The sequence below is a fragment of the Bufo bufo genome, chromosome 9 (genome assembly GCF_905171765.1).
Source record: "Bufo bufo chromosome 9, aBufBuf1.1, whole genome shotgun sequence".
NCBI lineage: Eukaryota > Metazoa > Chordata > Amphibia > Anura > Bufonidae > Bufo > Bufo bufo.
This window is the reverse complement of record NC_053397.1, coordinates 63,622,446-63,644,930: the sequence shown is the minus strand read 5'-3', so window position 1 is coordinate 63,644,930 and position 22,485 is coordinate 63,622,446. Positions and strand designations below refer to the sequence as shown.

Here is a 22,485-nt window from a genome sequence, read left to right as displayed (position 1 = left end):
TCTATAATAAAGTATATTACAAACTCTTACACATTAAAAAAGTGAAATGACATGGGCTATGGAGACGGCAGCTGTGCCATGCTGCGCCCATTCACTTTTATGTTGCTGTACCCCCACTGCTTCATGCAACAGGTAACCTGATCTGTCGTGAATGGTTGAAATGGGAATACGCTTTTATCCCTGTCAGAATTGGGTCTATTCCAGGTGCTCAAATTCCCATCAGAAATACATACACTGCTACTTATAGATTCAAAGTTACACTTTTATATACAATCAAAATATTAACCATATTGAATGAAAAGGGGATATGTATGAGATTAGTTCAGCCGTGTATTAAGGCCGGAGTTAGAGGATGATGTGGGATGACATGAAGATCTGTGAGGTCACGGTTTAGACTTTCCAGTTTCCACACCTATAGGGAGAAAGAAAGTCATATCAATTTATAAGATAATTACCGGTATATCGGATGATGGGTAACTGGGGGGATGGAAATCAACAGTTTTAAAGACATTTCTGGCAGTGCTTTATCTCCTGGCAAACAAAATGATAGGGATCTGCTGAGTTTTGAATGAAGTGGAGCTAAACTGCAGGAAGACACCTGCCACAGTCTGCAAAACCGCACAAAAACCTACATGATATCAAGGACTTGGGAGCTTCACACAGCTTTTTGGTTTGCGGGAAAAAGGTCTAATTTTTATATATATATATAATTTTTTTTTATCCAAAGACAAGTGGATGAAAAGAACGTCTCCTTCCTACTAGATCCATTCATAGTTTTAGCTCAAATGAGGAAAAAAAGGCTCTTGTAACCACTCTTAAAGGGGTATTTTTTTTTTGTAAAACTATCTTTATAATTTCTTTCTGACGTCTAAAAAGGTCATTACAGCAATTACAATGTACTTCCAGGATTTTAATAACTGATGGTCACTCGTCAGGGAAGACCTACCTTGTTCTTGGAATTACACAGCTACATCCACTATGTAGTGGATATAGCTGCAGGGCCGCTCCAGCTGCAGTTACAAGCTCTCTCCATTACACAATGGATGGAGCTACTCTTAAACATCTGCTTGGCGGGGGGGGGTTGGACCCCCACCGATTTAGATATTGATGGCCTAGCATGAGGATAGGCCGTCAATATTAAAATCGTGGACAACCCTATTAATGGACTCTCAAGTGGCTGCCCCATATAGCAGGAACTGCCAAGATTAATCTGTGTATGAGCAGCTTTAGTCCTAGAAGGCCTCATTCAGACAACTATAACATGGCTGCATTTTTAGCATCTGTACTACAGCTGCAAATCCCAGTCCAATCGCGAGTCTACGGACCCAACCCAAGAACATCCTAGGCAACTACCGGTATACACCTGTCAGTTCAGATCATCAGATTCACAGTCTGGCTGGGATTTGCAGCTGAGGCACTTCAGCTGTTGCAAAACTACAACTCTCAGCATGCACTGACCGCTTCCGGTTGGAGAGCACTGCACTGTAAACACTTCTGATGATTCTTACGTGGTGTACTGAGCTTTGTGAAGATGTGCTGCACAGCGTTCTCTAGTTGTTGCTTCTGATCCACAAAGTCTTGTGTTGTTGGATCCTTGGCGTTCTGCAGCCATTCATTTTTTGATTTGCAGGCGCCAACTGCTTGGTTCTGAAGGAATCAAAATGAATCTGTATTCTCAGTTTCAGAAAAGTTATAATATATAACCGCATAAAAAAATGTCAGGCCAGTTCATAATTTACACTGAAACCCTATCTTATACACCCGTAAATTTAAATTGCAATATCAGGAAGGAAAAGTTGTGGAATTATGGAAATCAAAGGATCAATAGACAAGTTAATGATATGCAAAATAAAAATAAAAAATTGGAAACAAAATATTCAAAACAACTCTATTAAGTATAGAGTATGAGCACCACATGCAGAAATGCAAGCTCTTAAACACCTTGGCAATGCAATCAATGAGGTTATTAAAATGTTCTGCCACACTGAATGCACTTGGGCACGCAAATCATCAAGATCCGCTGCTGACAGCACTCTTTGCAACTGCTGACCAATGACTCCTCAGATGTGCTTAAAGGAAATGTGTCACCAAAAATGTTATCTGCCAGTTAAAACCAGATTGTTAGGCCTCATGCACACTACCATATTTTTTTGCAGTCCGCAAAAACGGGTTCCGTTTTTCCGTGATCCGTGACCGTTTTTTCATCCGTGGGTCTTCCTTGATTTTTGGAGGATCCACGGACATGAAAAAAAAGTCGTTTTGGTGTCCGCCTGGCCGTGTGGAGCCAAACGGATCCGTCCTGAATTACAATGCAAGTCAATGGGGACGGATCCGTTTGACGTTGACACAATATGGTGCAATTTCAAATGGATCCGTCCCCCATTGACTTTCAATGTAAAGTCAGGAGTTAATATACCATAGGATCAGAGTTTTCTCCAATCCGATGGTATATTTTAACTTGAAGCGTCCCCATCACCATGGGAACGCCTCTATGTTAGAATATACCATCGGATTTGAGTTACATCGTGAAACTCAGATCCGACAGTATATTCTAACATAGAGGCGTTCCCATGGTGATAGGGACGCTTCTAGTTAGAATATACTACGAACTGTACATAACTGCCCCCTGCTGCCTGGCAGCACCCGATCTCTTACAGGGGGCTGTGATCAGCACAATTAACCCTTCAGGTGCCGCACCTGAAGGGGTTATTTGTGCGTATCATAGCCCCCTGTAAGAGATCTGGGGCTGCCAGGCAGCAGGGGGCAGACCCCCCTCGCTCCCCAGTTTGAATATCATTGGTGGCCAGTGTGTGGCCTCCCCTCTCCCCCCCCCCCCCCCCCATCCCTCGCCCGATCATTGGTGGCAGCGGAGATTCCGATCGGAGTCCCAGTTTAATCGCTCTGGGGCTCCGATCGGTAACCATGGCAACCAGGACGCTACTGCAGGCCTGGTTGCCATGGTTACTTAGCAATATTACAATATTAGAAGCATCATACTTACCTGCTGGCTGCTGCGCTGTCTGTGTCCGGCCGGGAGCTCCTCCTACTGGTAAGTGACAGATCATTAAGCAATGCGCCACACAGACCTGTCACTTACCAGGCACAACGGCCACGGATGCACACAACGGTCGTGTGCATGAGGCCTAATACATATTTTTTTCTAATCCGTTTTTATTTTCTCATTGCAGATTTAATTTTTTTTTTGTTTCCTGACCATGATTATGGGGGCGGCCATCTTGCCTGATCTGTTCTTAACAGCATTTATACAGCATTACTAAAATGCTTTACAGCAGCCCCATGGGCCATAGACACAATGGTCAGGAAGGGACCTCATTAACTTCTATGGGAGGGTTTTCTAGGCATGATCTGTGACCTGTGCAGAGGTCATTGTACAAGGAAAGAATAGATGAGCCCAGACAATCACCTATTGTGAATGGTGGATCATGTCTTATCTATACACAGAGGTGGTATCATTACAGGCAGGATTAAAATGACAGATAAGCAAGTAAAGTGATGTGTACAGACCAGGAAGGGGCAGCTATTTTTTGGGCTTAGTGGCGAAAACTGCAGGATTTTATGGTTTTTGTTTCAATATAGATATTGACATGGAAAATTATTTGAAAACATGATTTAAATAATAGGTCATTTTATGATGACACATTCGCTTATGGCAGACAAATTCTGAGATGCTGCAGGCCACAGCAAGCAACATGTATCCTGTTGAAAAATGGCTGCTGGGACACATTGGAGAAATGGCCATACTACTGGTTTCACAACCAATTCATTGCAATGCCGAGCTGTTGGAGTACCTGACATGAAGAGTAAAGGGGTCTGGCTACCATATATTATCCCACCCCACACCATAATCCTGGGAGTAGGACCGGTGTGACATGCCCTCGTGAAGGCCTCTTCATGGCACTGCCCATGTGTTCTCCAGACCAATCTCTGGCTATCACTGCATCCGAGACAAAAGTGGAACTCATGGCTGAAGGGGACAGACCTCCATTGCAGCCTCCGTTGCATTCTTGCTGTGCACCACAGTGGTGGTGTAAAGTCAATGGAACACCTGTAGCAGGACACCCGGTTCGTAGCCCAATGTCGTGCAGATGCCTTCTGATGGTTTGCTTAGACACTGTTTGCCGCCGTAGGCTTGGGATGGCATGTGATGTCCAATGTCACTTGCAGTACAGAATGGATCACTATGCTCCATTCTTCTAATCAGATGCTCCATCCATGCAGAGATTCATCTCTGTGCACCTCTTGCTGTCATTCCAGTTTGTCGTCGTTCTCCCAACCACCAGGACATCTGGCAATGCTGACATCTCGGCCTAGGTGTGTAGTGATCTGCCAGAGTGATAAAAACAGGTCTCTCTGTTCAAGGATTCTGTCCCTCTCAGTTTTCTCCATATGGTGATAACTGGCACATCGATGAACAGGAGGCTTCGCACAATCATCCCACACAACTTGATCCTATTTTTGAGGTTTCATGTGGCTAAAAAAAACTTTGCTTTCAATCTGGCTTTTATGCCTCTCCCACATGCCACAGATTCGAGCAAGGTGCTTGAAAATGTAATCATTTGCAGATCTTAGTGACACCGGCCACTTCCACAATTTGCACAACCGTACGGCTTGTCCTTTTTGGTGTTGCAATTTCAACGTTGAGGCATGTAAAAGGCCATCAATACAGCTCATCAGTCTGACTAAAATGCATTGGCGTCTTAGGCCTCTTGCACACAAACGTTGTGCATCCGTTCCGTGCATTGGGGACCACAATTTGCGGTCCCCAATGCACGGGCAACGTCCGTACGGCGGCCGGGACGGATTGAGACCCATTCAACTTGAAAGGGTCCATGATCCGTCCGCACCGCAAAAAAATATTTTTTTTTGCGGTGTGGAGGCACGGACAGAAACACCACGCGTGTATTGCGGACCCGCCGTATGTACAATGTTCGTGTGCAAGAGGCCTTAGAAGGAGCCCCCCCTCTCTATGAGCCAAAGTCTACAGCGCACGGATACGGGCTGTCTGCACAAATTTCTGTGCATGTCTGCATCAAATGACACCAAAAACCGCATGTTTCTTGTGGTTTCTGGTGTTGATTTGATGAGGAGTGACCAAACGTTTTCAGTGTTTTGCGTAAAGTAGGCGATCTATCAAGGGACCAAGGGCAGCAACAGACGACCCTGCAGTAAACTTTTTACGTCCCCTTTGCTATGCCATATTTCATTTATTTTTGCTTTGCCTAAAAGAACTGAAAAATTGCATGTGGTTTTTCTCGGGATTCTTCCCTATAGAGAAGGGAATGGAAAACACATGAAAAAATGAAAAATTTTGGAAAAAATGGCACCAAACACTGAATCTAGTCTACCAGCTCTTTTTCCAGAAGCCTATAATGAACTTATCCCCTATCTATCACTCGGACCCCAACCAATCACGGTAACGGGGGCCCCGTACCCAATGCAATTAACAGAGTGCATGCGGCCGCTTCATTCATTTCTACGGGAATTCTGGAGATAGCCAAGGGCTGTACTCGGCTATCTCTGGAACTTTCATAGAAATGAATGGAGCAGCCACGAGCACGTGCAACCGGCCGCTCTGTTCATTTCAGGGGAGCTGCAGGGGGTACAGGCCCCCGTTCTCGTGATCGGTGGGGGGTCCTACCGCTGGGTAGCTAATAGCTATTCCCTCTCCTGTGGATAGGGGATAACTTCAAACAACTGGAATACCCCTTTAAGGACCTTTTACAAGAGACTGAATGACAAGGCAATTGTCAGAACTATTGTAATAGGATATGCCATCCATGTCAGATAGGTGCAGGTCCCATGTCTGGGACCTGCTCCTATCTAGACAATATGACCACCGGAAGTGAAGGCGAGCATTTATTTCTGTAAGCTCACTGTAGTTTCATCCTTCATATAGGCTTTACTATTGCTGTCCATTCTCAGAGGACACATTAGTGCACACAGAATATTGCACGGAAACCACTTCATGACCACAAACCTTGTCTTCTTTATGAAGTTTCCCATGAACTTTTTCAGGGTCTGAAATGGTCTGCTGGATAAAGCTGATGTATGATTTTAAGGCCAATCTAGCTTCTGTAAAAAAAAATAAAAAATAGCAAGGTTTGCAATACATAAATTAGGCCGGTTTCACACACAGCTTTTTTTGGTGAACAACCACCACTGCAGTTTTATGACCCAAAGCCAGAAGTAGATCCAGCATGGACAGGCACGTGACCAGTGCTGTCCATCAGTGGCCAACATTCACTTACACTGCGCACGCACAGGGGAACTAGTGCATGTGCAGAATAAGGCCTCATGCACACAAACATAGATTTGGTCCGTATTCGATCCATATTTTTTGCGGACCCATTCACTTCAATGGGGCCTCAAGAGATGCGGACAGCACATGGGTCTCTCCGTTCCGGGCCCCTGCAAAATAGAACATGTCCTTTTCTTGACCGTTTTACAGACAAGGATATGCCAGTTCTATAGAGGTTAGGACGTTCTGCAAAATGCGGAACGCACACAGTCGGTATCCGTGCAGACCACAAAAACAGCAACGGTTGAGTGCATGAGCCCTAAAGCTTCTGTGGGTTAAAAGTGCTCCGAAGCCCCACTCCATCCAGAAGCCCACTACAGATGTCCCTCAAAGGAGAGGTGCTTAGGTCCCTACATCTCATTTATTTGACTCTGGTTGATGTCTCCTACCAGAACTGTCATTTCATGAAGTTTGCCATTAGTCTGTTACAGAGCCTCTGATTCATTCTGCTGGAATGCTCCTCATAGAATATATATAGAGCCAGTTACCACCTGGAACACCATTTATCAAACCTGTCTTTGTTGCCCATATGGACCAATCAGAGCTCTGCTTTCATTTCTCCAGAGCAGTGTAAGAAATGAAAGCCCAGTTCTGATTGGTTGCTCTCGGCAACACAGTCTTGGTAAATGACTCCCCAGGTCTTGCAGATGTCTGTGACATCACAAGTAGAATATGACGCGTAACATGTCGTGTGGAGGAAACAATAGTAATAAGGGTAATGCTCGGTTTTTAGCAATTATGTCATCCTAGATTTTCTGTAGAGTTTTGAGATGTTTCAGCCACCTCCTCAGCATTCAGCAACTTGTGACCGTCCTTCATGGACTACCATTGGAAATGACTTGTTACCAGAAGAACTCGAGGAACCGTACGGGAACCATCTTTCCAACAGCCTTGATCATCTACAGTGGATCTATGAGCAGATCTACCTTTATTTATCTTGCATTGCCCTCTCTATTATGTTCCTATCAGCAGCATATTATTTTACAAAGCCTCGGCCACAGCATGACCACAAGGTGAGAAGATGTTCATTTTTCTTCCCGAATTTTTATTTTTAGCCCCAATGCTCCTGAGAGTAAAACACGTTGGTTCCCTTAAATGGGGTTCTCTGGGATTTAAAAAAAAATCTCAGCTTTCTTCTAACCTGTGGAAGAAAGATAGTTTAGTTAGTACTTACCCATCCCTCGCTCCGCCGATGTTGCAGTCCCTGAACTCACACAGGCTGCTGGGGTCCCGACCGGAAGTGTGCACTGCAAATGCAGCTGAACAGGAAGAGAAGGGAAGAAATCTTGTCGGGACCCTGAGCCCGCAGCCTGTGTGAGTGCAGCAGGGACAGCGACATCGGCGGAGAGAGGGATGGGTATGTATTAACTATAAAAACGTAACTTCTTTACACAGGTTAGACGAGGGCATGGCTTTTTTAAAAGCCTGGAAAATGCCTTTAACAATGTTTACCAGTCTCAGATACTCCAATAAAGGGTCATAAAGTTGCCCCCATACCAGCCAGGCCACCATGTTTACCCCTTGGGACCCGCTTCAGGACCTATTTACTCCTTGCTTCTGGGACCCGCTCCTATATCGAGACTGGGGCCCATCTCGCACCGTCGTGAATGGAGAGGTGGCTGGGCATGCATGGCTCATTCCATTCCTTTCTATTAAAGTAAGGCCGGGCTCACATCCCTGTTTCATTTTCCGTTCTTCTGATCCATCAGAACAGGAAACCGGAAATAAAAACAAAACCGGATCCTTTATTTTAAGCATCCGTTACGCTCAATTATGCTCATTTTAATGAGCATAATGGATGCTTAATCTAAAGGATTGATTTTTTTTTTCTTCTGATGATCAGAAGAACAGAAAACGAAATGGTATGTGAACCTACCCTAATAAAAAATGGAGAGTGCTCTTACTTGGGAAGGAATGGAGAGATGGGGCCTCATTCTTGAGACAGGAACTGGTCAAGATGTGGAACCTGCATTTATACGCATTTAGGTATATCCTGTGGCTATGCCATGCGTTTTCTGATGGAAATACCCTTTAAATACAGCAGATATTACTCCCAACCCCTCCCCATATACATACACAAGAAGTATATGTTGTTAATGGAGAGAGGGGCTAAGCTGCTGCCAGACAGGGATTGGCCATGTTGAAATCCCATGACATTCCTTCCTGTGACATCTGCCATCTGGTAGGTCGGTCCCAGCTGACTTTTCTGTAATAAGGTAACTCCAGCAACAGTTACATAAAACACACCAGAAAGCAGCTACAACCAAGCAGGGTTTTTTTTTTTTTTTTATTCAGTCAATTGATTGGATTGAACTGAAAAAATGAAAAAAGTGTTACTGGGATTTTTGCTGGTATGGAGAAAAAAAAAGCTACCATACTACTGTATGTTACCAGAAAAATCACTACACAGTTTATACTGTCTTACACACACAACAAGTAACATACTGTCACGGACGTATCGAGGCATACGGACGTCCCCGCGACAGTGAGTGGCAGGAGATCTTTGAGACTGGCAACTCGTGGTTTGATTTGACCTGTTTACCTTGTGGATCAATAGGCGTCTGTGTTGTTTCTATTATTGGCCGCACCCTTAACCTCCAGGTGTTGCTATTGTGGTCATTTAACTTTCCCTATTTATAGTTGTTTCTCTCACAATGCTGTGCGGTTTATAGCTTCAGTTGGACCTGTGGATAGCTGGTGTTTGGATCTCAGCTGAGTTCCTGGTGCTGCCATAGCTTCTTGGAAGTTAAGTCTTACCTTTCCCTCTGTATTTTGGCTTTTTTGTGTGTTGCATTTCTTTGTTTTCCTTTTGAGGGAACAGGATGTCTCTTTCCTGTCGTTAGTACCAGAGTCCTTTAGGGTTAGATAGGACTCTAGGTATTCCTGTGTATGAACTCACCTACAGTACCTCTGGGGTCTGTTCATACTGTTAATCAGTCAGGGCTTTCATTAGGGTTTTCCCTAGCAGGTGTCCATCTTCCTTCCCTAGTTTTTAGGCCTTATTTCCTTTTCCCTTTCCCTCCCACACTAGAGCGTGACACATACATTTGGTTCCAGAGTCAATTTTTATCACCCAAAATGAAAGTGTAACTGTCATTTAAATTGTATTCTTAAAGGGGATGTCCCAAAAAATGATTTAAAACCATCTCCTGAATCTGAATACTTTTGTAATTGTATGTAATTAAAAATTTTGCATTGCCAATAGTTATTCAATAAAAAAAACTATCTGTATAGTGCCACTCAATTTCTAATTTCTTTGACCGGCTCATTAAGAAGGCCGCACATGCTCAGTTTCATCTTTCAAATGCCTCCCGAGCTGTGATAGGGAGAGCATGGACACGCCCCCTCAGCTGTAGCAGAAAAGGCACTCCCCTTGAGTTGTCAGCTTGATACAAATCTAGCAGAGAAATGGATGAATGGGGAGATCTCTGGATCCATGTGAGGTGCAGGGCTGATTCTAGCTTTGTTAGAAAGAGACTGTCATGTATTATATGATGTCTGATTCTTATTGTTTTACATTATTCATGGGATAACCCCTTTAAATGTGTAGGGCAATTGATTTTGATTATTCGGCAATATATATTTTGTTGATTTTGAGTTGTCCCTAATCCGTCTTCACAGCACAGTACTAAACAGTGAAGACGCTCCTCGCCCACTGCTGCTGCACTCACTGCCTCCCTCCTACATTGCTAAAACTATCTATGTAGTATATATACATACACTGCCCTGACATTAGTACACTGTAGTGGTGAGTGCTGACAGTGTACGTGTTATCTGACTTACTAACAAGCCGTCAGGAGATGCGTGAGATCACTGCCCAATCTCCTGTACCTCTCGGAGGCTAGTAATGCTAGGTTCACATTTATGTTGAGAAATCCGACAGCTTGTTGTGGCTGGATTCCTGTCAACGGAATCCAGAGGCTCCTGGCATAATCCAGCTATGTCTGATACGGTTAATTCTGTCAGGTTGTTCCTCTGCTGGAAAAGCCTGCCAGATTTCATAGGACATCGGTATACATGTGAGGACATCGGGCCTCTGTGACCTCATGTTGTGTGACATCGGGTCACAGCACAGCGTGGCAGGAAGACCAGGAAGAGCGTGGATGTTAGGAGCGGTGGCGTCCGAAGCAGGAGAGCTGAGTTGATTTTTTTTTTTTTTTGTCTGCTCTGAGCATGAGGGTCTGAACTGAGGTTTTAATGTGGGTCATTTACATTGGGGGTCTGATCTGAGGTCTGAATGGGGGGGTCCTATTCACATTGGGCTCTGATCTGAGGTGTGATTAAGGGTCATTCACGTTGGGCATCTGAGCTGAGGTCTGAATGGGGTCTTATTAACATTAGGGGTCTTACTGGTGGTCTGATCTGAAATCTTTTTTCATATTGTCCTCCTCTAAAACCTAGGTGCGTCTTATCGGCAGGTGCGTCTTATAGGGCGAAAAATATGGTGGGGCGCAAATTACAGACCCTTTCAGCAAAGTCTGTTGCACAGCTTGTCGGTGACAATCAGGCAGCCGGTTAGACACCCTCTTGACATAGAGGACTGAAATGTTTGTATTACGACCACAAAGGCCCCATTATAAAACATAATCTGAACTTGGTACAGCCAAAAAAGACTTTAATGGGGTTTTGCAGAGTCATTACAATTAAAGGAGTATTCTCACCAAGGACAGGGGACCCACACCAAGGACAGGGTTAAAGGGGCTGTCTCACCTGAGACACTGGTGGTATATCGCTAGGATATGCCATCAATATCCCACCGCTGGTCCCACCTCTCCAAAGTGAAGGAAAGTGCACCACGCATGCACGTCCGCCCTCCGCTCATTTCTATTTAAGGCCCTAAAATAGTCAAGCAGCACATTCACCTATTTTCGTAAGTCCCATAGAAATGCAGGGAGACGGCACTGCACAAGTGTGGCAACTGCTCTAAACACTTCTATGGAACTGCTGATGCTGCCATAGAAAAGAATGGAGGGCGGCTCTGCATGGGTGGTCCAATCTAGAGATGGGTGCAGGTCCCATAGGTGGGACCCGTACACCTCTCTGACATTGGTCCAATGTTTTAGGTCAGACAACCCCTTTAAGCATGTTCTGCTATTTTCAGAACCTCCATAGAAGTTGCATGGGCAGCCACCTCTCCTTTCACAATGCCAGTGCCCAGTGGGACCCATCGGACATTTAGGGCCTATCTGCTCTGTGGCTATTAGAGATGAGAGAATCGAAGTTGACGAAGTGCAATGCGAATCGAAAAATTTGATTTGCACCGAATCCAAATTTCCTCACGCTTCGTGGTAAACAAATCACATTTGTTCCTAAGATGGCTGCTGCACGTGTTAGGACATGGAGCAAGGAACTCTGGGAAGGAGGGATCACCCACAATGTCATGCATGCAGCCAATCAGCACCCAGCCAGCCCTGTGATGTCACAGCCCTATAAATAGCCTCAGCCATCTTGGATTCTTGCATTTTCCAGTGTACTTAGTGCAGGGAGAGACGTCAGCAGGCGCTAGGGACAGTGCTAGGAAAGACTTGAAAACTTTTATTTTGCTGTATAAAAGTTCAGGGAAAGGATAGGGAGGAATCATTCCACAATATTGAAGCAGAACAGGGTTCAGTAGGGGAGGTTACAGCCTGAGTAATAGGAACAATCCTATTACACCTTGCTACACTGACTGCGGATTCAAATTGCCATTATACAGCTCTGTAATTCCAGCAAACCATTCTTGTTATTGGGGCGCAAGTGCTGTTTGATACAGCCAATAACAGGGTTTATTTCAAGGAAATATTTATATGTCTTATTTGCCCTTGCGCGGTGCAGTTATATGTTCTAAAGCATTTTTTGGCTTGTATTAGTGGTAAAAAAGGGCTTATTAGCCGTTGTGTGGTGAAGTGAGAAAATTACAGCCCTTGTTGGCTTGTATTAGTGGCAAAAAAATATAAATTATTTGCAATTCAGTTATATGTTCTAAAGCCTTTTGTGGCGTGTATTAGTGGTAAAAAGTAAGGGCCTATTTACCGGTAAGCGGTGCAGTTATATGTTCTAAAGCCTTCTTTGGCTTGTATTAGTGGGAAAAAAAGGGCTTATATTAGCCGTTGTGTGGTGAAGTGAGAAAGCTACAGACTTTTTTGGGATGTTTTAATTTCCTTTTTATTTATTTATTTAATCTAACAATATGTCAGACAGAGAAGTGCCAGGCCCTCCACAGGGGAGTGGCAGAGGCCCAAATGTTTCTGGCGCAGGCAGAGGTCGCAGCAGAGTAAGGGGGCGTGGCAGCAGGAGTCGGAGTGAGAGGCCTGAGCTCCCAGTGTCATCTAGCGGTCGTGTCTTGACCAGCAACCCAGCAGTTCTTGAATGGTTGACTCAGTCATCCACTTCGTCCCATAAGACAAGAGTCGGTGGGTTGGTCAGACACAACCCTTAGTTGGCATGGCCGGGAGCAGGCCCTGTTCCCTCCCCTGTCCTCAACCTGCCTCTGTCCTTTTCTGTTCCCTCAGCCAGGGAAGTATTATATGCTGTGGGCTCAGCTCCATTATACAGCGAGGACAAGCTACTAGAGGACAGTAAGCAGCTACTGGCTAGCCAAGATGTGGAGGAGACATCCTCCGGTAGGCGGGCAAGTAGTGATGAGGAGAGTGGTGTGGAAGCTGGTGTTGCGAGCGGTCAGGCTCCTGACCCAGAGACCGTTGAGGAGGACATCAGTGACGTGCAGACAATACTCGATGATGATGATGTAGCTTATCGCGCTTGGGAGCCTGGTGAATTAAGGGCTTCATTGGGAGAAGAGGGTCATAGCTTGCCCGTGAGGCATCGGCGAAGCAAGCAAGTCACTAGCGTGGCCAGGAGTCAGCAGGGTGGCGGCAGTGGGAGGTCTGGAGCCAAACATGCCCGGGTAGACCACCGGCTTCACAGGAGCCTACCTGCCCGTAAAGTAGTGGTGCAGGGGTTCACGGAAGCTGCGGCGGTAGCAGTCAGTCAGTGCGGAGTGTTGGGGGTAAAATCATTTACTCAGCGGTGTGGCAGTTTTTTGTTAAGCCGCCGGAGGAGATGAACATGGCCATATGTAGAATCTGTGGGCAGAAGGTGAAGCGTGGCCAGGGTACCAATGTTGGCACCACGGCCCTGCGTCAACATATGCAGCATCATCTTAAAGTGGCCTGGGAGAATCGTGGCTTCGATGTGGTGGTCCAGCCTGCCGCAGAAACCACTGCATCACCCGGTCGCACGCACCCGATTTCAGGCAGTCAAGGCTGCACCACCTCAGCCGAAGGGAGCTGTCTGTCCTTCCCATCATCTGCTGGTCCTGATGCTTTTGCTCCTCCTCCTCGTCAGTCATTCCGTCATCAATTGATCATTAAAGCGATTGCCAAGAGACAACAGTATGCGTGCACTCATCCAACGGCGCAGAAGCTGAATGTGCTCCTGGCCAAGTTGCTGGTGCTGCAGTCCCTCCCTTTCCAAGTGGTGGACTCTGCACCTTTCAGAGAACTGATGGCATGTGCCGAGCCGAGGTGGAGAGTCCTAAGACGTCATTTCTTTGCCAAAAAAGCAGTACCAGCCCTGCACAAATATGTAGAACAGAAGGTGGGCCAGTCCTTGAGCCTGTCTGTGTCTGCCAAAGTGCACGGCAGCGCCGACGTGTGGACCTGTAACTACGGTCAGGGACAATACATGTCCTTTACGGCCCACTGGGTGAATGTGGTTCCTGCGCAGCCACCCCAGTAACTTGGCCAGGTGAAACGGCTTCTGCCTCTACGTTCTCACGCTGTTGGTCCTGCGACAATATCCGCCTCTGCCGCCTCATCCTCTACAGTGTCCTCAGGCTCTACTGCAGGGACAATTCACAGTGCCCCTCCAGCATACCACATGTGCAGGGCACGGCTGTGTCACGCTGTTCTGCACCTCATTTGCCTGGGCAAACAGAGTCACACAGGGGAGGAACTGCTCCATGTCTTTCATCAAGAAATCGAAACCTGGCTTTCTCCGCGACAACTCAAAATCAGAACCATGGTGACCGACAACGGGAAGAACATGGTGTCGGCGCTGCGTCAAGGAGGGCTGAGCCATGTTCCCTGCATGGCACATGTGTTCAATCTGGTTGTCAAGCGGTTCCTGAAATCTTCCACCCATCTGGAAGACATCCTAAAAATGGCCAGGAAACTTTGCATGCGCTTCAGCCACTCGTACACCACAAAGCAGCGGCAGAACGGCATCCCCTAACATAGGCTGATATACAACATTTCCACCCGTTGGAATTCCACCCTCCATATGTTGGACGATACAGAGAAAGGCCATAAATGATTTCTTGATGATCCAAGCAGACAGGAGTACTCCCCTGTGTAACTTCGATGTCAGCCAGTGGCAGCTCATGCGTTACACCTGCCGTTTGCTCAGGCCCTTTGAGGAGGCCACGTTATTTGTGAGTCGCCAGGACTACGGGATGAACAACGTCATTCCACTGCTTCATGTCCTGGAACAAATGATGGTAAATCTGGCTGGTCAGGGGACTGGAAATGTGGCGCTTAGATCTCACGGCCGCATGAGCCCTTAGGGGCTGAACTGGAGGAGGAGGACATTGAAGCACAAGCAATGTGTAGCGAAATAGGTGGCTTTTATACATAGGTTACAGGAGAGGAGTAGCAGGAGCAGCCAGAGAAGGTACAGGGAGATGAGGAAGACGTGGCAGAGGACCCAGACACACCGTGGCAGTATGCAGTGGAGATGGAGGCAGGGAGTCCCTCCAAGTCACTTGCACAAATGGCCCGATGCATGCTCACTTGCTTGCGTAGTGACAGCCAAATTGTCAGCATTCGGCAGAGGGATGACTTCTGGCTTTCCACCTTGTTGGACCCTCACTACCGGTTCAAAATGGGGGCATTTTTTACACCCGCTGAGAGGGAGGACAAACTGAACTACTATAGAGACCTCCTATGTAGTCAGTTGGCCGCTGCCTATCTGCGCCATCGTCCATCCTCTCGCAGGTCTGACCCAGCGCTCCCTTTTGCAACAAAAATGGTCGCCAATGCACCTTAAAATTTGCAGATGTCAACAAGACTTTTTACCCTTGTCGCTATTTGCGACAGGGCTGCCGCGCTGTTGCTGAATATTGCAGCGGGGCATGGGAGCCAATAATTCCTTGCCCCGCCGCCGATCACCTACGCTACAGGCCTGGGGTCTATTTAGTAATGAAATCCCAGCACAGGCGGGCGAGATGACATCATCACGCCCACCTGTGCCAGGACGCACAGCAGTAGCCAACATTACTGGCCATAAGGGGGGTACCGGGGGACATTACTGGCCATAAGGGGGGGCACTGGGGGGACATTACTGGCCATAAGGAGGGCACTGGGGGGACATTACTGGTCATAAGGGGGGCACTGAGGGACATTACTGGCCATAAAGGGGTTACTGGGAGGACATTACTGACCATAAGGGGGGTACTGGGCGGACATTACTGGCCATAAGGGGGGCACTGAGCGGACATTACTGGTCATAAGGGGGGCACTGGGCGGACATTACTGGCCATAAGGGGGGCACTGGGCGGACATTACTGGCCATAAGGGGGGCACTGGGGGAACATTACTGGCCATAAAAGGGGCACTGGGGGACATTACTGGCCATAAGGGGGACACTGGGGGGACATTACTAGCCATAAGGGGGGCAGTGGGGGGATATTCTTGGCCTTAAGGGGGGCACTGGGGGAAATTACTGGCCGTGGAGGGGGGCACTAGAGGACAGTATGGGGGGAAATTACTACTGTGGAGCATATTTCTACTGTGGGGGCAGTGGGGGAGTAATTACTATGTGTGGGGAAATTACTATATAGGGGCAGCGTGGGAGAGCAGAGAGGGGGGGAAGTTACTATTGTGCGGGCAGTGTGTGGGGAATTTACTACGTGAGGGCAGTGTGGGGGGGGGATTAATCTGTTTTATTATTATTACTGGGGGCACTCTATGTGGCATTTATAATTCTGTAGACACTGTAGGGACATTATTTCTAATGGGGTCACAATTTTTTCAGCAGTATAGTACCTGGGGCATTGGGGAGCACCACGGGCACATTGTTGGGACACCAGGATGGGAGGTTGATGGAAAAATAAAAAAATCTAACGTGTCTGTAACAAACTCTGTAGAAACGAGATACGGCTGAAAGAATTTGTCATGGAGGTCTGGGTCAAATGGAGGAGAAGACGAAAGAGAAAGTCTACATGACAGTAGATGTCACTGGATGTAATAGGTATGTGGTGCTGTATTCTCGAATATGTAGTACTGCCTCATTACCTGTGTCTCATCTTCTCCAAGTCTTTTTTTTTTTTATTATAATTATATATATTTTCAATTTGGCGACTAAAAATTAAATTTGGCTCCTATATTTTTCAGGTTAGGAGCTGTATTTTTTTTTAGTCTGGAGCACTGCTGACCGGGGGGCCCTCTGCACTCACGTTCCTCTGCCATGGCTGCTGTGGCAGGGTGGGGGTGGGAGGGGGGGGTAGGAGCAGTTCCAGCTCCATCAGCAGCAACTTGAGTCTAGAGTCACTGATGAGCAGATTTCTTCACCCGCCTAGTGAAGAAACTACTCACCAGCAGCAGCTAGACCTGGAGCAGGACCTGAACCAGCAAGTGGTGGCATACTTGGACAGAACCCTGCCACCCCACATTGAAGATCCGCTGGACTACTGGGAAGCCAAACTGGATTTGCTGCCGCAAAAGATGTCCTGCCCGGCCAGTAGTGTGGCATCAGAGCGGGTGTTTAGTGCGGCGGGGGCCATAGTTACCCCAAGAAGAACTCACCTGTCCACCCAAAATGTGGAGAGACTGACCTTTGTCAAGATGAATCAGGCGTGAATCAGCCAGTATTTCCACCCATCAATGCCTGATGCATCAGCCTAGATCATCCATGGTGCCACACCAACACTTTGACAAAAGAGACTGGTTTCTTCGGGCTACCGGCCTCTGCTACTATTCTAATGCTGCCACCCGCCTGATGCCACACATCTGATGACAAGTGCTCCTTCTTTCACCCACCATCTTCAGCTGGTACTGTTATTGCCACCCACCTCCCCACTCTTTCAATGGGTCACTCTGTGGTCTCCTGATGCTGCTGCCACCTCACCACTCAGGTCTCCTGATGCTGCTGCTGCCACCTCCACACTGTCATTGTGCCACCCTGTGGCCTCCTCCTGATGCTGCTGCCGCCACCTCCACACTGTCATTGTGTTACTCTGTGGCCTCCTCCTGATGCTGCTGCCACCTCCAGACTCTGTCATTAGGCCACTCTGTGGTCTCCTCATGCTGCTTCCACCTCACCACTATGTCATATGGCCACTCTCATGCTGTTCCCACCATCCCCACTTCATGACTGGGCCATTATTTTGCCTTTTGGCCTGGCTGACATCATCATTTATTTGACCCTTCTTCTGATCTGTCAGAAGGAAGGAAAAATGAGACGCACTACGGATCCTGTCTATGTAACAGTTGTAAGGCCTGCATGACATGGTCCCTATTTTGGATCAGAATCGGCTTATGATTTGGTAGCCAAAAGCAGGAGTGGGTACAAAACACAGAAGACATGCAAATATTCCATTCATGTGTCATCTCTGTTTTGGATCCACTCCTGTTTTTTTTTGGCTTTAGCAATACTGATGGATTACTGACCAAATGCTAACCGAGTGAAGGCGTATGCTCCACAGACAGGATCGTTTTTTTGGGGGTTATTGTTCTGACGGATCAGAGAAAGTGCAAAATAATCAGTGACGTCAACACAAACTTACTGCTGACACCCTCTCCACTCTGTCGGGGGGCTCTACTTGTATAAGTGTTTAATAGAACAGGTTCTGTAGAAATCTATGTAGAATCAGTGAATTGGTGTAAAAGGAGTGTGCTCTTTCACACTATAGCAGGATCTTGGGCCTCTGCACGGTTCTTTATACCTGGCGCTAACATTGACCTGTAAGGCTGAGTTCACACTTCACTTATTTGGACAGTCATGGGGCTAAAACCTACCAAAAACCTCAAGTGTGCAGTGATTCTAAGAGCGACTACTGTCACCTACATGTCATACAGACTCACAGTATTGTTTCACTACCACAGCAGACTCCCTATGCATGTTACTGCAAGGCACATTGTTCTACACCACTATACAGGCTCTATGCAGCCAGGAAATAGTGTTTTTTAACGCGATTCACCACAAATAAATTCGGATTGAACCAAATTTTTTCAGAAATTCGCTCATCTGTAGTGGCTATATCCTCCCTGCACATGCACAGTAGCCGCCAATGACAGCGGCGTGGAGGAGGTCAGGGGAATGATATGGGATGTGTGGGACAAGACATCTGCGCACAGAACATTGGGCATAGCCCAGTGCACACACAGCCTGGAAGTATGCGATCCCATGGAAACAGTAAGACTTCTAAAAATAAGGATCCCCCAAAAAAAAAAAAAATACAGCCATTGGTAGAAAATGTGTCCTGCATGTCCTAACAGTAGGGAAAGCCCACGTTAAAGGGGTTGTCCAGAATGTATAGAAAAAATACTCACAATCCCTAGCCCCTTCGGTTCTGATGCTCATTGGTTCCCCGGATGGACTCTGCTTCCTGGTCCCTCAGGAAATGCTTGTCTGAGGTGGGTCCCCACTGAGCAGCCATTCTCTGCATGTCAAGAGGGACCAAGAAGCAAAGACCAGCAGGGACCCCGTAAGTGTTGGAAGGGGAAAGCCAGGGATCAGGGAGGTGACCATCTCTTTATTTTATTTTGTCATGACTTTTTAAAAATATATTATTGTCAGGACGACCCCTTTAAATCTGATTTTATAATAAAAATGTATGATGTACAGTTCATTGCCAAATGGACCTGATGACTCGCTTGTCTCCAAATCATCTCTCGTTTTAGGATCACGTCTGCAGTTCCTGCATGGAGTGTAATATGTCGGATTGTAACATGGATGTGGATAGTGACATGTATGATCCCGTTTGTCAGACCACACTGACCAGGTCTGTGACTGAACGCCATGTTAAAGATGTGATTTTAAAAATGAAGGCAACGAAGGAACGTCTTGTAAGCTGTCCATGTGGAAAATAGGAAAATAAAGCATAACCTTCACAGAATATCGCTCATAGGGAAAATCTCTTATTGTTCCTCAGGACTGAGGCCGGGGTTAACCGATTCGCTGTTAGAAAGGTGCTATTTCCCTTTAAATCTATGGGGCACAAATATTCGGCTGGGATAGGCAAAGATTAAAAAAATGGCCGAATGTTTTTTGATTATTGTGTCAGTGTCACGCTAAGGCCACTTTCACTGTTTGATTAGTAATTTCCATCGGTAATTGTGAACCAAACCCGGATGAGATCCTCCACAAGATGAGGTCTAATGGAAAAATTTGCACTTGTTCTGTATTTTTGATCCGCACCAGGTTTTGGCTCAGAATCACTGATGGAAATCACTGATCAAACACTGTGTGAAAGCAGCCTAAGGTCATGTTCACAGCACACTCACTGGCTAAGGCCTCATGCACACGACTGTAGTTTTGGCCCGTGTCCGATCTGCATTTTTTACTGATCACATGTGAAGCCATTCATTTGTGTGGGTCATTGCTGTGCTATCCGTATACGTGTGGCCGTTCCGCAAATTGTAGAACATCTCCTATTATTGTCCATTTTGCGGACAAGATTAGGCATTTCTACCGATGACAAAAATGCAGGATTCAAACTGCCAGTATCCGTGCTTTACAGATCAGCGGTTTGCGGACAGTCGTGTGCATGAAGCCTAAGGCTACTTTCACATCAGCATTTTTCCTTTCCAGTATTTTTATCCGTTATAGGATCTTAATACCGGAGGAAAACGCTTCTATTTTGTCCCTATTCATTGTCAATGGGGACAAAACGGAACGGAGTGCACCAGAATGCATTCCGTTCTGTTTGGTTGCGTTCCCATGCCGGACAGAGAAACGCTGCAAGCAGTGTTTTTCTGTCTGGCATGGGATGTGGAGCAAGACGGGGATCCGTCATGAAACACAACGTAAGTCAATGGTGCCGGATCCGATTTCTTGGACACAAAAGAAAAATGGATTCGTCATCGCTATTAGAGATAATACAAACAGATCCTTTCAGAACGGATGCAGATGGTTGTATTATAAAAAACGGAAGCGTTTTTGCTTATCCATGGCGGATCCAGCAAAAACGCAGATGTGAAAGTAGTCTAAACGGAAACGTTTTTTCCCAGTTTTGAGATCCTCTGCCAGAAAACAACAACACGAGTGTGATACAGGCCTCACATACATCCATACGTAAGATAAATACAGCGTATGCATGAGGATTTTGACGGCCGTGAATTTCACCCCGTGCACTGCAAAAAAATGGACGTGCTGCAGATTTCAAATCCGCACTGCAGGAGACTTTACACCGCTGATTTCTTTTGACAGCACATGGATGAGATTTCTTAAAATCTTATCGACTTTGCTGGTAATGTACAATGATGCAGATGTGCCACATGAAAAGGTGAATTGGCGGTATATCCTCCACATGTGAACAGGGTTCTCTGCCAGGACCACTGTTTATGTGAGGCACTCTCTGCTTGAGGCTGACACTTAGCAAAATGTATGCCAGAAAACTTCAGTTATAACATCAGTTATACATGGAATTTACGCCAACTACTAGATGGCATAGATGTCAGTTATGGCGCTAGATGTGCCACAATTATTAAGAGGCATGTACCTATCAATAATTTTGGTGCATCTGACGCCAGCAGGTGAGAGATTAGAAAAGATGCAAGTAGTTAGTAAAACAGACGTGTCAGGAGAGGTCCATAAATAGGTTTTCAGGTCCTCAGGTTAGGTCATCAATATCTGATTGATGGGGGGTCTGACTCCCGGCACCCCCCGACAACCAGCTGTTTAAAGAAGGCACAGAGTTCCAGTTAATGCTGCGGCCTCCTCGCAGCTTACCAAGCACAGCACCATACATTGCATAGCAGCTGTGCTTGATACTGCAGCTCAAGCCCATTGGCTTGAATGGGACTCAGCTGTGCCTAGGCCATGTGACCAATGAATGTGACATCACTGGCCTAGAAATAGGCCGAGGCACTCATGGAAGTGCAGCAGCCTCTTCAAAGAGTTGATCGTTAGGGGTGTCAGGAGTTGGACCCCCACCGATCATATATTGATCACCTATCCTGATCAATATCAAACTCCTGAAAAAACCCTTTAACCCCTGCAAGGAAGTGTGGGTTTTGTTGCAGAGGTTTCCTAGGTTGCCCTTTACAGATCTGCAGCAGCGACCTTGTCAGAGCAAGGCATGGTTAGGAACGGAGCCGAGGACTATCACCAGCAGAGCAGTCAGAATGTAACAGGCATAGAGATAATTCAGGAACAAAGTCAGTGGCAAGACAGTGGTCAGGACCAGGAGCAGTACTACAAGGTACCATGCTCAGTATCTGTAGTTAGAAATGAGCCATTATGACCTGCAGTAATGTAGTATGTACCAGGTGTAGGATTATCCAAAGTACAGGGCAGGAATGTAGTCAGGAAATCAAGGCCAGTAATAAAATAGGAGGATGTACTAGGAGGGCCGAGCCAAGAAGGAATGCACCTTTCAAATGGCCACTGGGACTGACATCATCTTCAGGCACCGCTTGCCCTTCGAAACCATATGCCACTGTGTGCTAGGAGCAGTAGGGGCACAGTCTGAACCAAAAGGACCACATGGAAACCAGAGACTGGAGGAAGGAGAAGAAGCATCCACTTGTCTAGCAAGTGGCACATGTTACACAGGTAGAACGCCACTTACCAGCCCATTTCAGGAAATCTGCACAGTCTGTCTTGTTGTATCTGGTCGCTATTTCACATGCCTTTTCACCACGGAAATTGAGGAGCAAGATGTCACCTCCTAACTCGACAAGGGCCTTTAATACCTCCACCTGACCCCATGCAGCAGCACAATGCAATGGTGAATATCCTGCAAAGAGTAAAGAGAGACATTTTTAGTGAGTTCACATTTCATTCAGACCTTGAGGGTTAAAGAAACTGTATAATTTGCTGGCTTTGACTTTATGGGAGTCCCTGAGAAGATTGTGTCTACCAAATAATGTCAAGTGCTTGGTAGGTACTTAGAGACGTGTACACGTGCATATTTGTTTTATTTTAGAGAAAAAGAAAACTCTGCAAAGCACTTAGAAAACCTG

General features: G+C 46.4%; 1 protein-coding gene across 3 annotated transcripts in view; it reads right to left on the bottom strand.

Moving 5' to 3' along the window:
* Nucleotides 1-206: 206 nt before the first annotated feature.
* ANKRD45 (ankyrin repeat domain 45) overlaps nt 207-22,485 on the bottom strand; it is a 65,669-nt gene continuing 43,390 nt past the window's right edge. For all 3 annotated transcript variants that reach the window (XM_040407006.1, XM_040407008.1, XM_040407007.1), the window contains exons 3-6: nt 22,092-22,259; nt 5,999-6,093; nt 1,509-1,647; nt 207-412 (exon numbers count right to left, since the gene is read on the bottom strand). In XM_040407006.1, coding sequence (XP_040262940.1) covers nt 384-412; nt 1,509-1,647; nt 5,999-6,093; nt 22,092-22,259 — 431 coding nt within the window. In that variant the 3' untranslated portion in view covers nt 207-383. The remainder of the gene's footprint in view (nt 413-1,508; nt 1,648-5,998; nt 6,094-22,091; nt 22,260-22,485) is intronic.